Source organism: Hetaerina americana, unplaced genomic scaffold (assembly GCF_022747635.1).
Source record: "Hetaerina americana unplaced genomic scaffold, ioHetAmer1.1.p SCAF_14, whole genome shotgun sequence".
Taxonomy (NCBI): domain Eukaryota; kingdom Metazoa; phylum Arthropoda; class Insecta; order Odonata; family Calopterygidae; genus Hetaerina; species Hetaerina americana.
In genome coordinates this window covers 11705517-11727814 of record NW_027286514.1, presented here as the reverse complement: position 1 = coordinate 11727814, position 22298 = coordinate 11705517, and the positions used below count along the sequence as shown (strand labels likewise).

The following is a 22298-nucleotide window of genomic DNA, read 5'->3' as shown; positions in this document are numbered from 1 at the left end:
GGGATGGAGTGGCGGGAGGGATAGAGTCGCGGCAGGAAGGAGTCTGGGCGGAGCAAGTGTACGATCCCTCCCGAAGGCGCTTACGGGCCACTTCTTCAATGACCACAAGACAAAAAGTTCTCGAATGCATGAACGATCCATTAATATCAATCACTCAGGATTGCTGTCAGGGTTGTACATGCATTTTTCTTAGACGGGGGATATCAAACGAACTTCGTTTTTTTTATCGCCATAGGGCATTCCTGCTCCATGGCGATGAAATTTTCGTTAAATGAAAGAAATTTTTAAAGAAGATCTCTTAGGTTAGATCGCAATTTTGTCTGTAAAATTGAAATTTCCACAAATATAAATCGCATTTGTATCTTTAACTGTGCATTTTCTATCATCCATAGTTCTTGAGATTTGCGAAAAAAATAAAAATATTTAAATTTTATCAAACAATTTCTTGAGTGACAAAATTAGCACCCAATGCAACAAAATATTCATAAGAATAACATAAAGAAATATGAATGGGGATTTGAACCACGTAAATAACTTCCTCGCCCTCGTGGAAGTTATTTACCCTCTCGTAGATGCTGTGGTTGAAGATGAGGGTAGGCAGAGTCATCACCCGGAATCCATCCGGGGCCTTCTCTTATTAGCCTAGCGAGTATCACGCTAGTCTCATATCAAGATATAGTTATGATAAGGTAATCGCAAAAAGATTATTTACAAGATTTATAAAGTTAAAAACTTATCTATCTGCCAAACGAATTATCCCAACACATTACCTCAGAATAATTTCTGAATTACTAACCGACCTTCGGCTTGATTACTGCGTGTACGGCGTAAGGAAAAGTCCTCATTACGCTCAATCATGCATGTTATTTCATTTCACATATTCGATTCGTTTCATTTTCATTTATTTCGATATAAAATACGCCGAGTCAAAATGATTTCGGCCTCTACAACCCTTAAAACTCTCACACGGAGGACGAGATAATATGGTTTCACTGGGGCACGTTCTCATGAGGGTAGAAAGATGTTCTCAGGTTCAAGGATATGTTCCCGTTCTATTAGTCTCTGCTCTCCATATCAGAGACATTCGCTTAATGGCTTAAGAAATAGTTCCTGGATCAGGAGATATCAGGGAAATAATCAAATCTCTACGAATTCTAGATCGTTTATTTTCATGAAAACCTATGAAAAAACTGCGCGCTCACGATACAAGATGCAAACGATAATAATTAATTGAGAATAAGCACTGTCATTGACGAGATAAATATCCAGATTTATTGACGTTATTTCAAAATACACTCTGGTTTAAGTGAAAATATTTGATAAGAAGATAGTTATAAGTTGATGGTTACCTAACATGAGAATTTACTCCACGAATAAATCGATAAGATAGTAATTTACCACGTAAACTGCCTACGGCGATAAAAAACACACGAACTCCTTGACCGGTGAAAAAGATATCATCGCAGCGACTGAAATTAATGATAAATGCAAGGACAAGGAAAACTATAGTTTTGTAAAGAGACGGAAAACTTTAATTTTGAATACGGCCACGGTCAGAATCGTGTTGTTAGGGAAGTACCATGGCTGATAAGGTTATAAGGCTTTCGAGAAAGAGGAAGACGAGTAAAGCGTTACACTTGGAGGGCAAAATCTAGGGCAAGTGGAACCTTATTTTGGAAGTGTTTTGGAAAAAGAATAAGAAAAAGGATAGAGTAAGAAGAATTTCATTTCGCAAAGAAACTATTATGGGGAAGAGGTAGCTGAAGGACGTGGACTATGAGTGTTCTGAGAAGATTTAGCGACAATATGACGTGGAACGTGGTTTTCTAAGGCACTAAAACTTAGTCATGGAAGGAAGGAGATTGATCATACGTAGATCGGAGGCTATCGAGGTGTAGGTGTGAGGAAGGATGAAATAGGTAAAATGAATGGAAAATACGTGCAACAATCGAAGAAGTAATAGGTATGGTGGGGACGAGAAACGATGGCTATAGAAAAAGAGGAGAACGCTAAGCAATCGAGGTAGGAGAAGGAAAGGATAGGCATGTTGGTTGTAATGAATGGAAGTAGAAAATATGCAGAATTAAAGAAGGGTTTACTGTATTCAAGGGTTAGAAGGGTTTAGAGTATTCAAATTTAAGGCGGGACTTGGAAGTGTAGCGGTGTCCAGTCTCTGTCCATCCGAAACCTACCTTAAACAGTAGATTGCCAAAAATTATGGAAGAAACGACAAGGAATATTTCTTAAATACCGAAATCCTGACATGGTAATCGAATTTCAATTCTAACAGCTACGCACATGCAAGATTGCCGCCATGAGGTGAACTAGGTTTACGATTAGTTTCTGACGAGAAAAATATTCACGAGTACATACTCGAGAAAAATCAAAATCTTTAAGTATTCACTCTACAGGGTTCGTCCGGAAAATAAGTGTACTGACTCCTGGGCTGGGCGCGCCGCTCCAGGCGCGCCCAGCACCGCTCTGACGGGCTGCGATTGGAGGGGGGTATGTTGGCAAGCGACGCTGAAAAAGGCAGTCGGCTCTGAGCTGTGGTGTAGTGAGGAGCTCTGTTAACGCGAACCTCCGCGCTCGACCCACGTCACGGAACGCGATGCCGAAGTTTTTGGAGCAGCGTTATTCCATCAAATTTGCGGTAAAGCTTGGGAAATCGTCTACCGAAACTGTCGGTATGATTAACCAGGCTTACGGGGAGTCAGCCATGTCCAGAAACATGATCTTTCGGTGGCACAAGATGTTCGTGGAGGGCAGAGAAGAGGTCGACGACGAGTCTTCGAGAGGTTCCCGATAATGCCTTCGCGGGAGCGTTCCAGGAATGGGAACGCCGCTGGAACAAGTGTATCGACTCACAAGGGTCCTATTTTGAGGAATATTAGCTTAAGATATGTAAAAGTGTAATAAATTTTTTTTCTTGAGCTCAGTACACTTATTTTCCGGACGAACCCTGTATGTTCCATCAGCTTGTAGACGCATGATTTGAAATTCAACCATACATTCCGCGGCGGGATTTGGAACAACGGGTAATTTTTTACTTCCACTAAGCCCTACTCGCTCTCAATTCGCAGTCTGAAAGAAAAGGCTTTCATTGACTCCACTGCGATAAGCTCCATGGGAAATTCAAAAATAAAACTTGCATACCAGAGAGGAAGTTTTAATGGTTAAGAGGCGATAAGCTGAAAGCAAGCTTATTTGAATTGACAAACGCGTGCTCGATTGTGGTTAGTATCCATACTGGAAACATTAGGTATCACAAAGACTCGGTAGGCCGAACAATTTTGCAGGAAATATACGTATTGTGTGTTTTTAGCGCGGAGAACTAAATTATTTCTACTTCAAAATGCCTCGTATGAAGATGACAAAAAAGAGGGGTACTTAATTATCTATTTTCAAGCCTGTAGCATACACAAATGAGGATTTTCACAACCGAAATTAATAAAAGTAAACAGTTAATACCATTTCTGACTAATATTACTCGAGGACCTTTTCAAAAACAAACTTTAAATTTTAAAATGAAGTTTTCCGTAGAAATTACTGTTAATACTAAACTACTATGTTTGCTTTTTCCCACGAGGAATTTCGCAAGGAGCCGATTAAAATATTTATTCGTTGCCCTATGGATACGCTCCACTTGAAAGGACATTGACCACCGTTGGACACAAATTAAAAAAATTTGAAACGGTCCGCAATTTCTCAGTTATGGTTTGAGTAATTTTCAAATACAGAGATTGAATGATAACCGTAATAACCTAACTAAATGAAGTCGGGTGTGTGTTTGCTCTTTTAATTAGCGCCTGGAGACTCAGGAGTAAGAACGAAACGGCAAGTTTTTTAATTACGCCCACTAAACAGCAGATGAACCCGGAAATAATTTACAGTCTTACATTTGAAACACTTGCCGACCCACTTCACCTGCTCCTTCTGAGCTTCGGTACCGACAAGAGGCATATGGATAAATCACAGTTAATTATGTAGAAAACCATTAATTACCCTCTTTTGAGATTTTAACTAAAAAACTACAAGGGTTAAATATTTCGCTATGAACAGAAAAATACAGGGACAAGGAGGGAATAAAATTAATTACCCGCGCTGTCAAAGTGTGCGAATGGCCATCTATGGTGAACATTGATATTGATCATCATATCGATTAATTAACATTTAAAACAAACATTATCATATATATATATAAATGTTTTAAAGAGAGAAGTAAGTAAATAAATATAAATATATACATATACATTTATATACGTGGTATCAATAAAGAAAGGAATAAGACAGGGTAGGAATCTGTTTCCCCACTACTCAACTTGTGCATTCAAAAAGAACGCGATGATGTGAGAAAGCGAAGGGAATATAATTGGCGGGAATAAAGAAAAATGAAATCGCGACATTCGTACCTTCGGAGCAGATAGATGATTCATCTTGTGGATTATATTGAGGTTTTGACAACAAAATAGAAGCTCAAAGAAATGATGAACGATAGGAAACCACACTGCCACAAGTATAATATGAAATTCTAATTAAGAAAAATTCAAATATCCTCGTCGGTTTGGGAAGTGCCAAGTAGTGAAAAAAGAACTGTGGGAAGACGCAGGACAGAAAATCTCCGCAGAATAAAACAGAAAAAAACAGCTTTTAGTAACAGACAAATGGTTGATATCATATATAACCATTACGAGCCCAATAAATATCTCCTAAAGATTTTTGTATGGAGAATTTTATTGACTGGCAGAGAAGCATGGTATAAGCATAGCGTAGAATATAGGAAACCTTCAAGTTATGGTGCCATAGAAGGACGCCAAGAGTTCAGTAGGGAGAGAAAATAACACGGGGATCCTACGAAGGGTAGAAGAAAAAAATGCTCAGGAAAATATTGCAAAGAAGAAGGGATAGGACACATAATGATACATTAATTCTATTACCATCCTCCCTTACAGTCATCTTTTATGGCCCTCTTAAGGACCATAATAGAAGACTATTGACAATCGTAATTAATTTAATGTCTCTTCTGGACTATAATAGAAGGAGGAATAAATGGTAAGAATCGTAGGGATAAACCGACGTGAGAGAGTATTGAAGCAGCTGACAGAAGATGTGTGGTGTCGCGGTGTCATATGTGGAGATGAAGAGGTTAATTGAGATGGATGATAGAATGTCACATCCGCAATCCAATGAAGAGATAGATAACCGAAAAAGAAGAAATAAGTTTCATACCAGCCACCAACTCTCTTTCAGTCCGTGTATACCTTAACATAATTTCTCTTTCTGAAATGGTGCCGTAGAATCTCCTGCCACACGCTCCCATGGGATATATCAACGTAATGCGCGGACGAATGACCTCGTATCAGCTAAAATTTAAACTTGCGACGAAGTTTTTCGCTCGAATATGGGCGGGACCGCTTCAGAAAAATGAAGACGTTTTCCACTGCTGCCGGTCGTGGGACCGGAATGACGAACGGGGCCTGTCACGTAATAAAGCACAACAGCGTCAATTCGGCGGTCACAGAAATGACCCCGGCGATTCTAACCTAGTTCCCCTACCCCTCCCAGGCTTGAGAGAGGCCACAGATGGTCATCTCGGGGCGGATGAGTGTGTCGGTGCACGCCACGGCCGACGATGAAATACCAAACCGTCCAAGTGCCGTCATTGGCCCGCAATCGACGGGAGGAGGATTTCAAAGTGATTTATTCGACCTCATTGCGTTGTGCCCTCCCATGAGAGAGCCGCGCACTGCGAGGACGGGCTGATAGGGGCGCACGACTGAAACCGAAGACATCGGATGCAACCAACGATAGCACATCGATACGAATTGAGAATTGCTCATAAGGGTGTCACTGCGGAACCTTTCGTTCGAAAGGTATCGTGTGCGATGACGTCCATTGTACTTATGCGCAAACACTTGTGTGCTCTTCGAGCGAAAAGCTATGATGAGAGGAATTTGATAGCAATGAACTTAAGGAAATGCGGTTCTAGCTGGAATTAAGGGAGGCTATGTATGTGTGTGTGTGCTTGTTTGTGTGCATACACACGCACACGATAAAACTCCATCCATTGGTGCAATGCATATCAAATTAAAATTCATCCATCATAGTATACAGTAATAAGAGTATATTTAAGACTGGCTGGCTGGTATTACTTAAATTGCTCGAACATAATTTATAAAAATAAGATAATATTGATGGCGTATCTTGGAAACTGTCTCATAGTTGTTGGGAAAGCTTTCATTTTTTTCTAGAAGAAAGCAACGTTCATCATATATAAATAATCAATTGCGAAGTCATATTTTATCCCCAGGTACACGTCGTAGGTTAGTCATATGGAAGAACATTTAGCCTTTTTAATTATAATAGTGTACAGTGGCTTTTTGGAAGCTAATCATCAAATTTAAATTAACAAACGCATTAACAACCAACAAACTCATGTCATGGTGTGACACAGGTTCCTGTGTGCCCCTTCATGACGAGGATATTGGGAATTTAAGCAGTAACATCAAATACTTAAGGAACGAGGAAGGGCAAAGACATTTTTTCACAGAAATAGAATTATTCACTTTATTTTTTTTATTACATAAGTTTTCGAAAACCAAGAGAAGTCCTTCATAGCCAATAATGATATTTTGAATGACCACAAAAGTCCACGTTAAAAATAATATTTTGTAGGAAGAACTACGTGGAGACTAGCGTGGAAAACGTAATTATGAAAAATTCCGATGGATATAATTCTCTTGAGTATTTACAAAAATTTTAACATTATCTTGAAATATTCGATTTGAGGACCGAACTAATCTGACTTTCAAAAAATAAAGAGACCGTATAATTCCACAAAAGACGTCTGCGAGAGGACGGGAGATGCCTCCGTTCACCTCTCAGGGACAACAGCGATCCGCAAATTTGAACACCTTGGAGCGACGTCAATTGAATGTCGACATAATTGCAGAAATCGCGGGGCAAATGTGAAACATCGCCTTACACATCCCATATCGAATTTATATCGCAGCTGAGAAACTTAACGGCTTTATCCTGCAACTCAATTATAATGATCTTCCTCTTTTCTACATGCCCGCAATATTGATGTGAAGCAATGGCAACGACACGAGAACGATCGTAAATTGAGAGGCATTAACAATCTCAGAGATACTGATCGAAAAACCTAATAAACCTACTACTCTACTCGGTTGTCATCGTCACATACGAACTATGTCGGAGGAAACAAATACTTACATCGTATCCCAAATTTTAAGGCCATTAATACCGACTTTAGCTTTGTAATTAACGATCTCGAAAACCCTAGCCGGGCAATTTTTCGCGAAAGCACGTCCAATTAAAGTTCTGGCCAGCTCATCGGACATTTGGCCCGGCTATACGGCGGATCTGGGATCATTCTCTTGGATATGGAGCATACCAAAAAACCCCGCCTTGCCTGGATATATTTTTCAATGAAGTTTCACATATAAAATGGAATGTCTCGCATTCCATATTTTCATCGCAACGTCAGTGAGTTCGCGTCACGGATGCGTCGAAACAAGCACGCTCAACCTCTCTCCACACATCCCTTTTCACCATTTTGTCCCAATTGTTTATTCAAACCGCAAGAGGCTGGACCTGTCTGCATCTGTGAGTAGAAGCCAGGATGAAAACGAGCCTTCGTGTTGGCGCGGTGCCTGTTCATGCGGTGGTGGGAGAAGGTTATCATTTGCGCCGGTGGTGGCGGTCCCTCTGGTCGGTCAGTGTTTTGATTGCCTCTCGCCATGGCGACGCTTTGTTTTATTTTCCTTTTCTGGGTCATTCCACGTCAGATCAGGAAGCCGAATGGAAGTCGATGTCGAACATCGAGGACTCAACAACATTGTGAAGTGTCAACATCGGCGTGCCATTCCCGTGCGATACACAAAACGTTGTTGCAGAGGGTGCACATTTTGAAGACGTTTAGATTAATATTTTAAAGCGCTATTTTTTCATGATAAAATTTGCTTTTAGCACAATACTGCTGCCGACAGTGTTCAACAGATTATGACGATGTTCGTCTAGACTGGTCATTTTCTGAAATCAATTTTCATCATAGAAAACTAAGTCGTGTTCAAAAAGGGAGCATGCATCACAAGGATGAATATATCGTAAACGAATGAAACGGATGAACATATCTTAGACGATGTGGTACAAATGAAAACAGCATCAAATGGAATGACATCGAGGTTATGAGCGCGGAAGGGCCCGCAGCCCCAACGTAGTCTTCCCATTGAATTCTGGTCCAGTTCGCACGCGGCCCATCTCCCCTTCCTTGAGTGACGGCATCGAAGGGAGATGGCGGCCTGCACAGCATCATCATCCGCGAATTAAGAAAAAGTACCGAAAGCCAGAAGCCTCACCAAATTGAATCACATCGCTCATTTTTTTCAAATCCGTAAACACTTCAGCGGGCATCAATACTCAGTATGTTCCCTTTTTTTTAATGATTTCTAAGAAAATAAACCCTAGGACCCATGACGACGCTCGTTTTGATCAATGACGACGTTTACTCTGAAGTGAAGATTGCAATTTCAACAGCGGGTGCAATCGATGGAACCGAGACATAATTTCTCGGGAAAACGTATCATTTTCTCCACATTCAACCGTGCGCCAACGAGGCTCTATGTTCCCCAGCTGTGCGTCATCTGTGCGAAACAGGCGAGGGTGAATGAGTAGCATGATTTCAAGGGTAGAATCCTTTAAGGATTTAAGGGTTATGTGGCCTGGTGTTTAGACGGGTTAAATAATCGGAAACTAGGGTTAAATTGAAGAACCCATTGGTCATCACTACCAGCCCCTGACATGCCAACAACAGCGTGCGTGATTTTGGGTCACTACCCTGATCGCAAAGGTCGTTAAAGAACTGGGCCACATCACTTGCCTGTTTATGGCCAAAACTTGGCAGAGATTGGCATTAGAGTATATTTTAATCCTCGCCTAGAATGACAGAATTATATATATATATATATATATATATATATATATATATATATATATATATATATATATATATATATATATATATAATTTAAACAGAGAAGCGAGATAGCGCCAGCGAATACAAACGCATAAAAACACACAAATGAAACTGACACGTATTCCGAAATTTCGGTGGCCAAACTACCTTCCTCTGGGGAGTTCCTTCCTCAAGGAGTTCCTTCTTTCCCCAGAGGAAATTGGTTTGGCCACCGAAAGTTCGCGATACGTGTCAGTTTCATTTGTATGTGTTTCTTTGTGTTTTGTTCGCTATTTCGCTCCTCTATTTAAATTATATTTTTATATATATCTTCGAAATGGAACGCTCTTCGGCGACGCACAAACATATAAAAACACAGATGTAGTTTTTTAGACCATAGAGACACAAAGAAAGGACACTCACAATATGTTATTTGACGTTTCGACGGCTCGGCCGTCGTCTTCAGAATCATTTACATGCGTGTTTATATATATATATATATATATATATATATATATATATATATATATATATATATATATATATATAAATAAAATTTATATAAAATTTAATGTCTCCATTTAAATGTTCCGATTTCGAGATCGAATGTCGCCAACACCAACAAGTTAGTTCACTCGTAATGTTAAACATTGAGGGCAAATGATTTTGTGATGACTCTTGAAAAAGCATGAAATCAAAGGACAAATCAAACGCCTTGACGTCCAACTGCAGAAAGAAAACATCTACTTGAAAGCATGAGCCCATAAGGAAATAACAAGGACACTTTTACGTTCATAAAACGTGATTAAAACCCCTAACAGATTGAAAGTCATTGTTTTACTCCCATGAATTCTTTAAAACATTCAGTCGTTCGCGTATTTGCGTGCGAAAAACATCAATTGGGAAGTTTTAAGCGCTTCTTATCCGACACGAAAAAAGAAATGGAAATTCATATCAACATAACAAATTAACAATACAGGGTGTTTACACTTAAAATTAGGAAAGATTCGAGTGACAGCAGGGGTTTTGTGACAACACTTTGCCACCGAGTATTTCATTTCACTCCGAGATATCCCGAAAAATATAAGCGAAAGATGGGTATAAAATATTAGAAGTCGTGGAACACTTTAGCATTCTCACGAGACACCGTTTAAAAAAAAATTCCAAGCATAATATCAATCCCTCCTTCGAACCGCGTGCGTTGCGATCAATGAAAATAATTTTGGAAGAGACACATAGAGGAAAATATTGCCTTTTATCACGTCATGCATTAAAATTTCAACGTTTGGATGTTTTATTTTGCAATGACACCCAGTAAGCGAAGAAATATTTCCCAACCTTGAAGCTTGGAAAGACAGGAGACAATATTTGCGTTTTCTGATAACTATTTTTGAAATAGCTTGATGTTACTTAGAATAAATACGTGCTGGAAAATTATGGTCAATTGCGTTTTGTATCCATCAAATAATTATACTTTACGGTTACAGGCTTAACTGCGTGAAAGTGTGTGATATCCACATTAAAAGATTTTAAGAAAAATGGGTTGTATCTTAGTATAAAGTCGGTGGTAAAGGACAAAATCTTTTAATATGGATATGGCCATCAAATGATGTTTAATGGATAGCATAAAACAATATCAAGGGAACAATGAAAAAGAAAACTTTTAAAATGAGGCTATAAAAATCAAATCTTAAATGACCAACTTCAACCGAGGAGGATTTATATTACGATAGTATCGGTAGTCCTAAGAAAGATGTCAGCCGATTTTGTTCAACTCACACTCACTGCCGTGTGTTGGCGTAATTAATCGACCGCAATCGCATCAAATTCAATTCATCAGGTAAGTAAGGTGCCTTAAACGAATGTTTAACCTACCATACCTATTCTAAGTGAAGGACACAAGCGATGACATTTCAAGCTTGGCCAACCGCCGCTTAACTTACGAGTACGATTAAAAATGACCGACCGACAAAATATATGAGTCATTCCCCAAGTTCCTGTTTTTTCCCACCTTTTCAGCATTGTTTTAGCTAAAAAACGGAAGTTGGAAATTCCATTAGGACGAATATAGTCTATGCTATTAAAGATAACGCGAAATAAAATCTCATCAAGGTTAACCCTACGACGGACGGTTTTACTCTTTTGATAAGATTTGAAAACCAATTCTTCATACTATTTGAAGTTGAGTAACTTACATTTGGCATTTTCTAGGGAAAAAGCTCGGTCATCACTGGCCGTGAATGCTACAATGAAAATGGATCCCGAAGATGTGGATATAATTAAATGTATGGTTTAGTACGATCAACTCGATACAAGCGATCTGCCGATAAAGGTTAAATTTTTGATTAAACTAGGGACTAAGTAAATCAGTAATCTATTCTTTACATTTAAGATCTCCTTCAAAAACTCTCTCCTGCTTTCCTCGCTTTATGTCGTTACGACGTGGACCACTGTCGTCTGAAGTAGTAAATAGGAGAAGTATTCTTCCGTCTGATGCGGTTTCTGCCCTCGAGCTATAATTTTGATTTATCCTCCCTATTTCTTGAAAATGTCATTAAAATTGTCTTCTTATTATCGATTAGAATCAATTGCAGAACCGATGTGATCATACCGATGACACAGTTTCTGTAATTCACTCAGCAATGATTGCATTCCCATGGTTGACAGACTAGCTAAAGCTTAATCATCCTCACATCTAGTTCACTCGATTAGATCACACCTACTTTCATTCCAACATCCAGCCCTCTCTTACCGTATGCTTCGTTTACTCGTTGAAAAACACGGGGAGCAACAGAAAATTCTCGCCTTCATCTACTGTCCTTCACTGCACATCCTGATTGAATATACTTGTATCAATAACCCATACTTTGAAGTATAATACGTAATGTTGTACAAATTGAGTAGCTTCAGGCGTGATGCGGTGGAAGTCGAACATAATGAATAACTGGTCGAAGCACTTTTCCACTTGATAACTTGATAATGGATTTATCAAGTGGAAAAGTGCTCTGATTAGTTATTCATTACGTAATTTCGTATTTAAGTTTCGGATGAATCGTCTCTTCCTCCAGTACACTCCTATCTTCTGAAATAGGTTAATGGCCTGGTGCTTTCGTATTGTACTTCTGTATCAAATATATTTGTGCTATGAAGTGCTTCCGCATGATAACATACAAACACTGATAAAATAACGTATCAATACTCAAGTAGCAGCTAATGACACTTTCTGAAGAATATTCAGGCAAAAGTGGGGTTCATTGTAAAAGAGGTATCGAGTGGGAAATCCAATTCACAGGGAGAACCGTATTTTTCCGCGTGAAAAAATTAAGGTTTTTTTTCAAATACACCATCAGCCCACATTCTACTATGAGTATAAAAAAACATCGCGGTTCTTAACTAGGGAGGGGAACAAGTGACCTTTGAAAGCCATCGAAATGAAAAGAAACAAACCTCGCCTATTCAGTCGACATTGTCGGTAGGGTGCTAACCAAATGACTCAGAATCCGCGGGCAGAAGCACCCCGCCCAGGGCGTGGACCCTGCGCCGTCGAATGGTGCTTCATTTAATGCGAGTTGCGGTGAGAGACGACCTTGAGGATTTCGGAATTCCTAAAAGCTCCCGATAGGCTTCCCTAGGAGTTCCCGTCCTCAAACATTGCATTTCATCACTCGTGACTCCTTAGACACGCCCTGAAGAACGCCGAAAAGAAATGAACACTGAGACGCTAAACTTCTCTATACCCTTTCATCCCGGATCCCATGGTTACGAATCGGCACCACCACAGTAATGGACCCGAAGATTAGTTTTTTCACAGGTGGGCATAGAATTCATATCAAACCTCACCCTAGGGTCTGTATAATTAACTCATCCGGGAGTACGAGAAACAGTTTCCTTCCTTGTGCCACCTGCTGTTACCCACGTAATTCTGGTATTCATTAAATCGCACTGCTTAGATATTTACGTGCGGGGGATGCCAAAAGGCATCAACAACTGGGATTTGAGCCAGGGGCAGGAAGTAGTCGAAAATTCCACCCGCCGCGCTACTTTTCTGCTCCTAATTGCAATCATTCCAATATTATTTTTTCTATCGACGAAAATGTCCAGGGGAAGTCTCGAGTTTTCATAATGACTGCTATAGGCCTAAGAAAATCAACCTAGAGAATAAACGATTGACAACCGTCATGGGTAGCAAAGACGGAAAACGCAATATTACAGCTCGGTTTCATTGTACCTGGGAATAATCACCAAAAAAATTCCCAATCAAAGAGGCAACTATGGGTCTTTCGGTGGTGTTGGCTCGTACCTCGACCGAAGAGACAACGGCCCACGCGCACTGGGCGGTTGGTTCTTTGGTCTCGCCCAGCAATTACGATTTGATCCGTGCGCCGACGTCCCTCCCGCATTGCTGCCGCGGAAATGGCACCCACATGAATCACGAGACCGAATTTGGTCTTTTTTCAGTCCATAGTGAGTCCGCCGGGGCAAAGATCCGGTCGCGAAGCGACGTTGTTGCCCAAACGGTCGCCGCTTTTAACTTCGACGGAGCGATTATTACCACTCTTTTTTTTAATGCGTCTTCTTCCCTTTTTACTGAATGCCACAAACCGACGAACGGAGAGAGAGGAAAAAAGAAAGTAAATCAGCGCGATGATGTCAACCTCGCGCTTTCGGCTCGACCCTGAAAAATCTCCTTTCATCACCCAGGAAAGTGAGGAGAGAGAGAGAGAGATGGAGAGTGGGAAAGGAAGTGGTAGACTAGTTTTACTTGCCAGTGAGGGCAATTAAATCGCTTCCCAACCGAATTCACGATATTCCAGAAAAACAAAACGATGTCATTTTGTATCGTGCGGATGATTCCAATCTTAATTTTTTTCGCGACCCCTCTTTCGGGAGGCCTGGAGCGCCATCGGCCGACCGCCAGGGTGGGGGATACCAGCTGGACCCCTCCCAACGGCGGGCTCACTCAATCGCTGGCCTCGCGATTCGCCCTTAACCGAAAAGGGCGTCGTGACCGATGAGGTAACCGAAGCGAGAAAGAGCGAGCGGATGAGGACGCAATACCCTCGCGAGTGGTGTCCATATGATGTCCATTGTCGACCGAGGGAACGGAACCGACCGACCAGAAGCGAACAAAATGACGCGCCAAGCAGATCACACTTCGAGAGTAAGGTACATTCAGTTAATGCACTCCAGCGCATTAACGCCGCTTTATGTAAACATATTCCCCAAAAAATTGTCTCACAGGCCTCCGGAAAGCGGTGCGTTCAAAATAAAATAAAATATTCGAAGAAACTGAGGGATATGCCGCGACCGTAATTTTTTACGGAGTCATCCACTAATGCAACGATTTCTAAGCGTAAAAATCATTCGCCTTCACCGGGATTCGAAACAAAATCCATCTATGTACGGCCGAGTGCTTTATTCAGCTAAGCTTTAGTTTAGCCAAGCGGCCTGTTCGCTGGCCCTCCGATTGCTTTTTTAAATTAGATGATTTTGTTAAATTGAGTAATTGCCATTCACGCTCATTAGGGGATACCAAGGCTGGAAAAATATGCCTTTCTTGGAAAAATATTCAAAATAATCAAAATCCTTTCGTATAAATTGAAATGTGGACCGGAATAACGTCATTTGTGGGCTTTAGTAAGAGTTTCTTGCACTCAAAAAATACTTTTTTTTCTTACAGCATCAAATTTTGATAACTCAATCAACTCCAAAATATGCGATGTCAATTGTCTAGTCCCTGCTTTCTACTTTCGTCCTGGTCTAGTACTCTTCTCGTTGCGTCCTTTATTATCTCACCTCTTCCTCCCAAAAAGAAAACGTGGACTGAGAGAAATCGAGTCGGCGAATAGGGAGATGGGCATTGGCTGGAGGGCGATACGAGACCATCATTCACGGTGCATTCAAACCACTGACCGTTGCTAATCACAACGAGTGAAGGGCCCACCATGAAAGGGGGGCAATAAACTCGAAATTATTTGCTCGCGAGGGCTACTCCATTTTTGCTACAATGGTGCGATGGTCGTTGAAATCTTTTCATTTATTCACTATCAGTGATAATTTATTCTTAACGTAATCATATAACCTCACCAATTTTAAACTATAAACCGCGAATAACCATGCCAAATATTATTATCACAGAACGAAATGAACAAATAACTGTTTATTAAAATAAAATACATATATGAACCTAATATACAAAAGACAAACTGAGTGAAAATTAATTGACTGTCAATCAAAGTTAATTAAATTATAAAATAGAACAAAAACCGAGAGATGAAAAAAAGAAGCGACTATTTATACATTTGATTCTGTAAGTGATACGAAGCTAAGCTTAAATGTTTTACAAATTATTATTTATTCATTTTTCCAGCAATACATTTTACATAAATGGAAAAATACAATTTACTGAATAAGTGGTCAGAATCAAAGACCCATGCAGAGCAGGAAGTGGGCTGTAAATGACTTTCAATTGAAATAATTACATTTAAAAAGATAACCACTCAATCTAAATATTAATTAAGAAAAAATAACAATATTTATTTCTCATTAAAGCTACCGCTGAAGTAATAGGCCGCGCGATTTAGTTCTATTTAAACACCTTCCGGGTAATACTCAGCGAAATTTATAAACAATTCAAAACTGCCACACTATTTTCGAATCTATTTTCATGTTTATTTATATATCTTCCTCATATTTCCGGCTGTGTAACGTACTTCACATGCCAACAGAAAAATATCATCAATTTTCAGTAAAGTGGACATTAATCGAAGGCGACCCCCATTTCCGACCAAGCGAGTCACGAAAGGATAAATGTACGTCATACCCTGACAGCCGCCTCATGGACACGTGCTAAATAAGGTTAAAATGAGACAGTAGAGTGCCCCGAGACGCTCATTCTCCTTGTTTTCTCTCAATCACGGGAGGCATTTTTTCTAAGGAGCGAACTGCCGTAATCTCAAAAACAAAATCATGAGTGTAAGTAATTGAGGCCAACTCCAGTTTGTGGAAATATGTCAGAATGATAATAAAAGTTAATCGTGAATCTCCACGAAATTTATTGTCTACTACGCGTCTCAATGCACATGCGTCATCTTCAGGCACAAAATATTTTGTGCTAGAAGATCATTCATGTGCACTGAAAAGCGCAGTACGCAATACATTTTGTGAAAATTACAGATAAATTTAATTATCATTAAGATATCATGAGGCTCGCCACGTAATGAAATACTTCTGGGCCTCGAAAACGCTAAAAATGCGGACTGGTCGAACAATTGGCGTGCAGAATTCATCCTAAAAATCCGAACGGATGGCCTAATAACGAAGTTTAGGATGGAGAATGAACTCATGAGGCCCAGAAAACATTATCTTAGAGAAATTCGACGCGACTGATTATGACCAAGCGAGAGAAATAATTAATAGGCACAGAATTATTTCAATTTACTCACAATTAAATGTCCGCTTCCGTACGATTAGTTCCAATATTTAGGCAGCAGGATCACTAGCGACGAAATAACCAGTATGAATCAGAAAATGAAGGCTATCAGACGAAACAAGGACTAACGGAAACTTATACTAACATAGACATAGGGAAGCGATTCGTTAAAACTTATATGTGGAGACTAATTTTCTACGGATGTGAGACTTAAGACGATAGGAGTAGCAGAGAAAAGGATATTGCATGCAATGGATATGTGGTACCACTAAATATTGAGAAAGACCGAGTAACCAATGAAGTACATGCATCTACCTCGAGGTAAGCTCAGGACTTAATAGCATTATATCGGGTTACTATCTTTTCTTCAATGATTACACTTCATTTCTGAATGTCCCATAAGCAATAATTTACATATATTTGGCTCGTCGACTCTGCCATCCAGCGTCAGTTTATTTCTGTGACGGTTTAATTCATCGGTTTACCGTTCAAATGACCCACGTCAAAGACCCAGGGTGAACAACTTGTCGTTGATGTCCCCACCCCTGCGTGGGTGCCATGTGGAGAGAGTACTTCAAATTGCAGCGGTACGCTCTTGAAGGATGTGACGTTAAACCGCCCGACTCTCGCCTTCTTTCGTCAGGAGTCGACTAATTTCGACGCCAACTAACCCTCCACCCTTCCTTAAAATGTCCCTTTCCCTTCTTCCCCAAGATACGGCCGATGCACAGACAAACACCAGCCCCTAATGATGAAAATGACCAGGGCAAGCGGCTTCCTACCCTTTAATAACAACTAACACCGACACTCGAGAAAGACCCACGAGGAAATCAAGCCGACCGAATACAGCAGAGTGCGATAGAGACCGTCAAACGGATAGTAAGAGAATACCATATTCGATGGGGGAGAAATGGAGGGCTCCCGTCAACAAGTTGCGGGATTGAAATACTAATGAACAGTGCTAACGCGCGGCAAAGGTAACATTTCGGCGGCCATCGGAAAGAGGTTTTCGGAAGGAGAACGGAACAACTAACTTGCGTTAGGAATGATGTCGATATTGAATTTTTCATAGGGGATGCCGAATTTAATTTTTCTCTCTATTATTCAATTATTTAAAAGAAATTTCTATTCATAGAGTTTCTGATTCGCCACAACGGTACCTTCCAGCATCCCTAGCGTATAGTTCCATTTTGAGAGAAAAGGTACGCTCGGCGCCAGGATTCTATCATCCCCTCCTCACAAAGCCCAACGCTGGCTGGCCAGGGAATCACCTTGGCAGGCTGACCACGCTACATGTAAGAATGCCGCCTCCATCAGTAGTGGACGAGTCCGTGACGGTATTCATTATTCCTAAGGATGAGACCCGCCTGCAGCAAGCCACATTGACAGCCCTACCACTCAAGACTGATCCACTCAACCGATGAAAAAAACATCATAATTTTACTAAATTGGACATTGTGAAGATTAGCCAATTGTTACTAAAATTAAATCGGGAAATCGCATCGAGTAATATCAGCTTCAGCAACTTTATACCTGAAGAATTCTGTTTAAGATCACCATAATGACAGCGCAATCGACATATTCTTCATCCTCCAACAATATTTGCATATTTTCTAGAACGCTTGAAAATGTAGGACAGTGGATATCCTTTAATTTACCATAGCCTACGTTGTACCCAGTGGATGAAATGAAGATGTTTTGCACCACGTGATCCATCTAAATTATAAACACAACGCCCACAGAATAGTATGGTGTGATAATTTAAAATCCCCCTGAATATAACGACGTGAATTGAATTATCTTAGCTAGTAGATGTGAAACGAATGCAATACTAACCTAAATAAACTTTCCCTCGCATTCATTTTGAACACTAAACACACACCAATACCAGTATCATAATATTATTAGCATGAAATTACTAATCAGAGGTTGGTTTTTATGTAGAGACCAAAGGAAAATGATTACACCCCACCATGCCGTGGTTATACAAGTATATATATATATATATATATATATATATATATATATATATATATATATATATATATATATATATACATATATATATATATATATATATATATATATATATACACACACACACACATATTTATTTATTTTTTCGTGAGATCAACTTAACTTTCTTCCAGTACGTGATCAAACTGATATTTATGCAGAGGTATCATGATTATGGCTGAGGATGCATGGCTGGTGACCTAACCTCCCCCGCCACACGCCTTTGCGGCGGCTTGCAGGATATTATGTAAATGTGAGTGTGTACATTAATATCTATATACACACACACATATAACGGCGTGGGTTGAATTTTCTGAATTATTAGACAAAAAACGAATGCTGTACGCCAGTAAATTTTCCTTCGAATTCATTGTGAACACTAAACATTCACCCTAACGCCAGTATTAAAATATTATTAGCATTAAATTGCTAATCAGAGATTATTTTTTTATGAAGAGACCCACGTAAAATAATTACATCATGCTGTGGTTCTCTTTCAGACGTAGCAAAACTGCGCTTCTAATTTGGCCTAGCACAACCCAAAACATAATAATAAAACATTTTTCAGGTCCACATACTTCCTATCTCAATTCATTTTTCTTCCATCTACCTTACACAATATTCTCCCCTCTACCATCGCAAACAAACATTTTTCAACTTTAAAATTTCAATTCCATTAAAAAAAAGTTTAAGTTTGTAGGCTTGAGTCCGTTTGCGGTGCTAGATCATTTCATGGCCGACGGATATTGTTTAACTTGTGTCAGGTTTCCGCTGCAACCTCAAAAACCTCAAATTAGGTCAATAACAAACGACAAGGGTTTTGTGGTGCTACGGGCATTTCCTTCCTTTCCTGACGTCAACGGGGGAGGTTGAGGAAGTGTGTTCGATTCACTTCCCACCTGTCACGAGTTGCCAGTAGAAGAAAGACGGGTTAGCTTGAAATTAGTGGTTAACGGACTACAAAAAAAAGGTGTGATAAGCAGCAAAAATACGTACAATCCGCATATTGGGTCTTCTTCATCGCGTCAGTGTACGTTGGAAAAAATGCCGGCTCAAATAAAGGAAATATGTTTTCTTAATTGCACGGGTAGGCACATCGTCATAGATAATATACCTATTGAAGGTAGATCCTGGACGGCCTCTGCGATTATTACGCAAATTTATCGTGTGGATCTTATACCGTTCCCTTTAAATTATTTCCTTCTTCATACCTTCGTAACTTCTGCCTTCTCTCGTGATGACTAAAATGCCTATTCTCTCCCAATCCCACAGTTACCTTATAATTTCCCTTCTATCACAGACTTATCACACCATCCCACCGCCATTCCATATATGCTCTGACCGCTTATCCTGGCTTTTCGGATTTCATTTAGGAAATTCCTCTCTTCTCCCGCCAAATTCAAAGCTTCGTCGTCAGTCTTCCTTTCTGTCAACTTCTTTTCTATATTCTTGCCGACAACATCTCAAAGGCCTCTAATCTGCACTCATCATATTGACTCGAAGAACGGGGTTCGGATCTATTCAAAGATCAACTCCATATCAACGACTTCACCATTAAATTGGGAGAAACAAGGCGAAGACAATACATTTTTAATAATATAGGAACGGATTATCATTATCATAGTTTGAATAAAGTCTTGAAAAAAGTGAGAGGATTAAAATTCACGGCCTTCTGCAATGAAACACGACTGTCATATTTCAGTTTATCTTAGAGCAATTCATGTTGTCTATATATCTGTAAAAACGGTAAATGGTCACGTAATGAATTTAAAATTGCTGCCTAACCACGAAAAGTTGACATGAATTTTCGATTTTCCCCTCAACACAGTGAATATTAATCTTTCGATCACCCAGAGCAAAACCAGAAAGACTTACAACTTGCTGAACAAAATTTTGAGATCATTTTGTATAAAACTTATAACTTTGCATATTTTCAAAATAATTATTCATGTTCTTACAAGGCCATGGCTTCGACGATTAACGTCACATTCAGAATATTAAGATGACGTTGATCTTCGAAACCATGGTCGTGTAAGAATATAAAAAATATAGTAGAACTACTCAGAGTTCTAAGTTCTATTCAAAATGAATAGTAGAAAGGTTACCATTCCAAATGAATATTTACACCGGTAACCATTGACAAAATATTTAAGGTAAAATCTCATTGCACGAGGAATACATGATGTTTCAAAATGCGATGCAAATATGATGCCGTAAGAATAAAATAAACAAAGAAAAATATTTGAATATAATTGATGAGAGATGAGCATGTTTAATTTAGGACATAATAACAATGAAGAATCGAATGTATTTTTCATTATTCTGACATTAATTCCTCACTAACACGTAAACTCCAGCTCTGTATGAGTGCTAGAGAACACTTCCCGGCTGTGCAACATAAAGTCATTCACCTAAACAACATCAATTCTGCCCTCAGCATTGGGAAATTCGCTTACCATCCTTTCACAATCTCATTAAAGTACATGCATATCAATAATCACGCCATATCACCTTCCCTTTCGACAAGAACATCACATCGTTGCCATCATGAAGCAATCGCAACAACCCCTCACCGCCGCTATTCCACCTCGACAATGTTTGGGTGCAGAGAGATGGGGAGTGCGCGTCCGCAGACAGCTGATCGAGACAGCGGGAGCGGGCGAGCATCCCCGGCGCGGTGGAGCGCGCGCGTAGAGAGCCGACAAAAAAAGTAAGCCGGGCGTGAAGGCCGGAGCTCCCCACTGATCGGGAGCCTCCACCGACGACGGCGATACGGGCTAGCCCGCGCCAACTCGAGGAAAGGCCGCCAAAGCATGGGATCACCCGACGGAAGAAAACAAGGGCCGGGTAGTCGTGATTCCAAGTGATTTCTCCCATCGATAAGCAAACACCCGCTTCAAAGATAAAAGTCTTCTATACAAATTACCTCACCGTAGAGTAAAACGCTGGACAGGAGGGGGTGGGGAGTAGAGATAAGAAAGAGAAAAGTGACACGCGCCCGGCAATCCGCGAATCAACACGTGGGGTACCGGCGACGATTTTACGTATGCCTCCCGCCGAGAGCGAATGGAGGGGATGCAACGTGGGGAACAACAAGGCGGAGGAGTACATGAATATCTGTACTCACCGAGGGCGATGGTGGCAACTTCCACCGCGACGCGGCGCCTGGATCGCATCCTCACCGCGAGTGTAGAACGGGTCGACTGCCGGGCGGAGCACGCCGCACGCCATAGAGACCTCTCTCCCTACGCCCTCTTCTTCCTCCTCCTCCTCCGCTCCTCTCTCACCCCAATCGTTCCTCCATGCTCTCGCCCTACTCCGACCTCAGCCAGTCCTTCCTCCACCCCTCCTCCTCGCAAGGCGACTAATCTACTGCCCCCTTCCACAGCGGGGCGGGGGCCTGCAGAGCCAGGGGAGAAGGCAGCGGCACTTACTACACAGGTCCTACCGAAAAAAATCTTCACCCCCCTCCCCCATGCCCGCCCCGCCTCCATCAAGTCCGAAGGAGGAGATGGTGGGGAGCGGAGGAGGAAGGGGGATAAGAGGAATGCCTTTACCCGCTTCGGCAACAAAAGAAAAAAAGTGAGTGTAAAGGGGATGGGTTTGGTAAGGGTACCCCTCTGCTCCTGGTAGGCTGCTAGGGGCCACGGGGACAGAAGCGGCAGGGGTCCTGTGGTGACAACCAAAACCAACTTTTTATGGCTAAAGAATAGCTCAACTGAGAGGGAGAGAGGTGCCCGAGGAAGTGTTCTCACGGGTCCCTAGGGGGAGGGGTCGCCTCAGGAAGGTGACCACGTCTCCGGAGAGGTCGACGTGGTGGAAGACACAGAGCCCAAAGGTCTTCTCGAAGACGTACCGGTTCACAGGAGTGGA

At 40.8% G+C, this 22298-nt stretch overlaps 1 protein-coding gene across 1 annotated transcript in view; it reads right to left on the bottom strand.

Moving 5' to 3' along the window:
- LOC139686432 (phospholipid phosphatase 1-like) overlaps positions 1-21652 on the bottom strand; it is a 213080-nt gene extending 191428 nt beyond the window's left edge. Inside the window, exon 1 of the mRNA XM_071583622.1 lies at positions 21553-21652. Within this exon, the coding sequence (XP_071439723.1) occupies positions 21553-21601 (49 nt within the window). The 5' untranslated portion in view covers positions 21602-21652. The remainder of the gene's footprint in view (positions 1-21552) is intronic.
- Between the last annotated feature and the right edge of the window lie 646 nt (positions 21653-22298).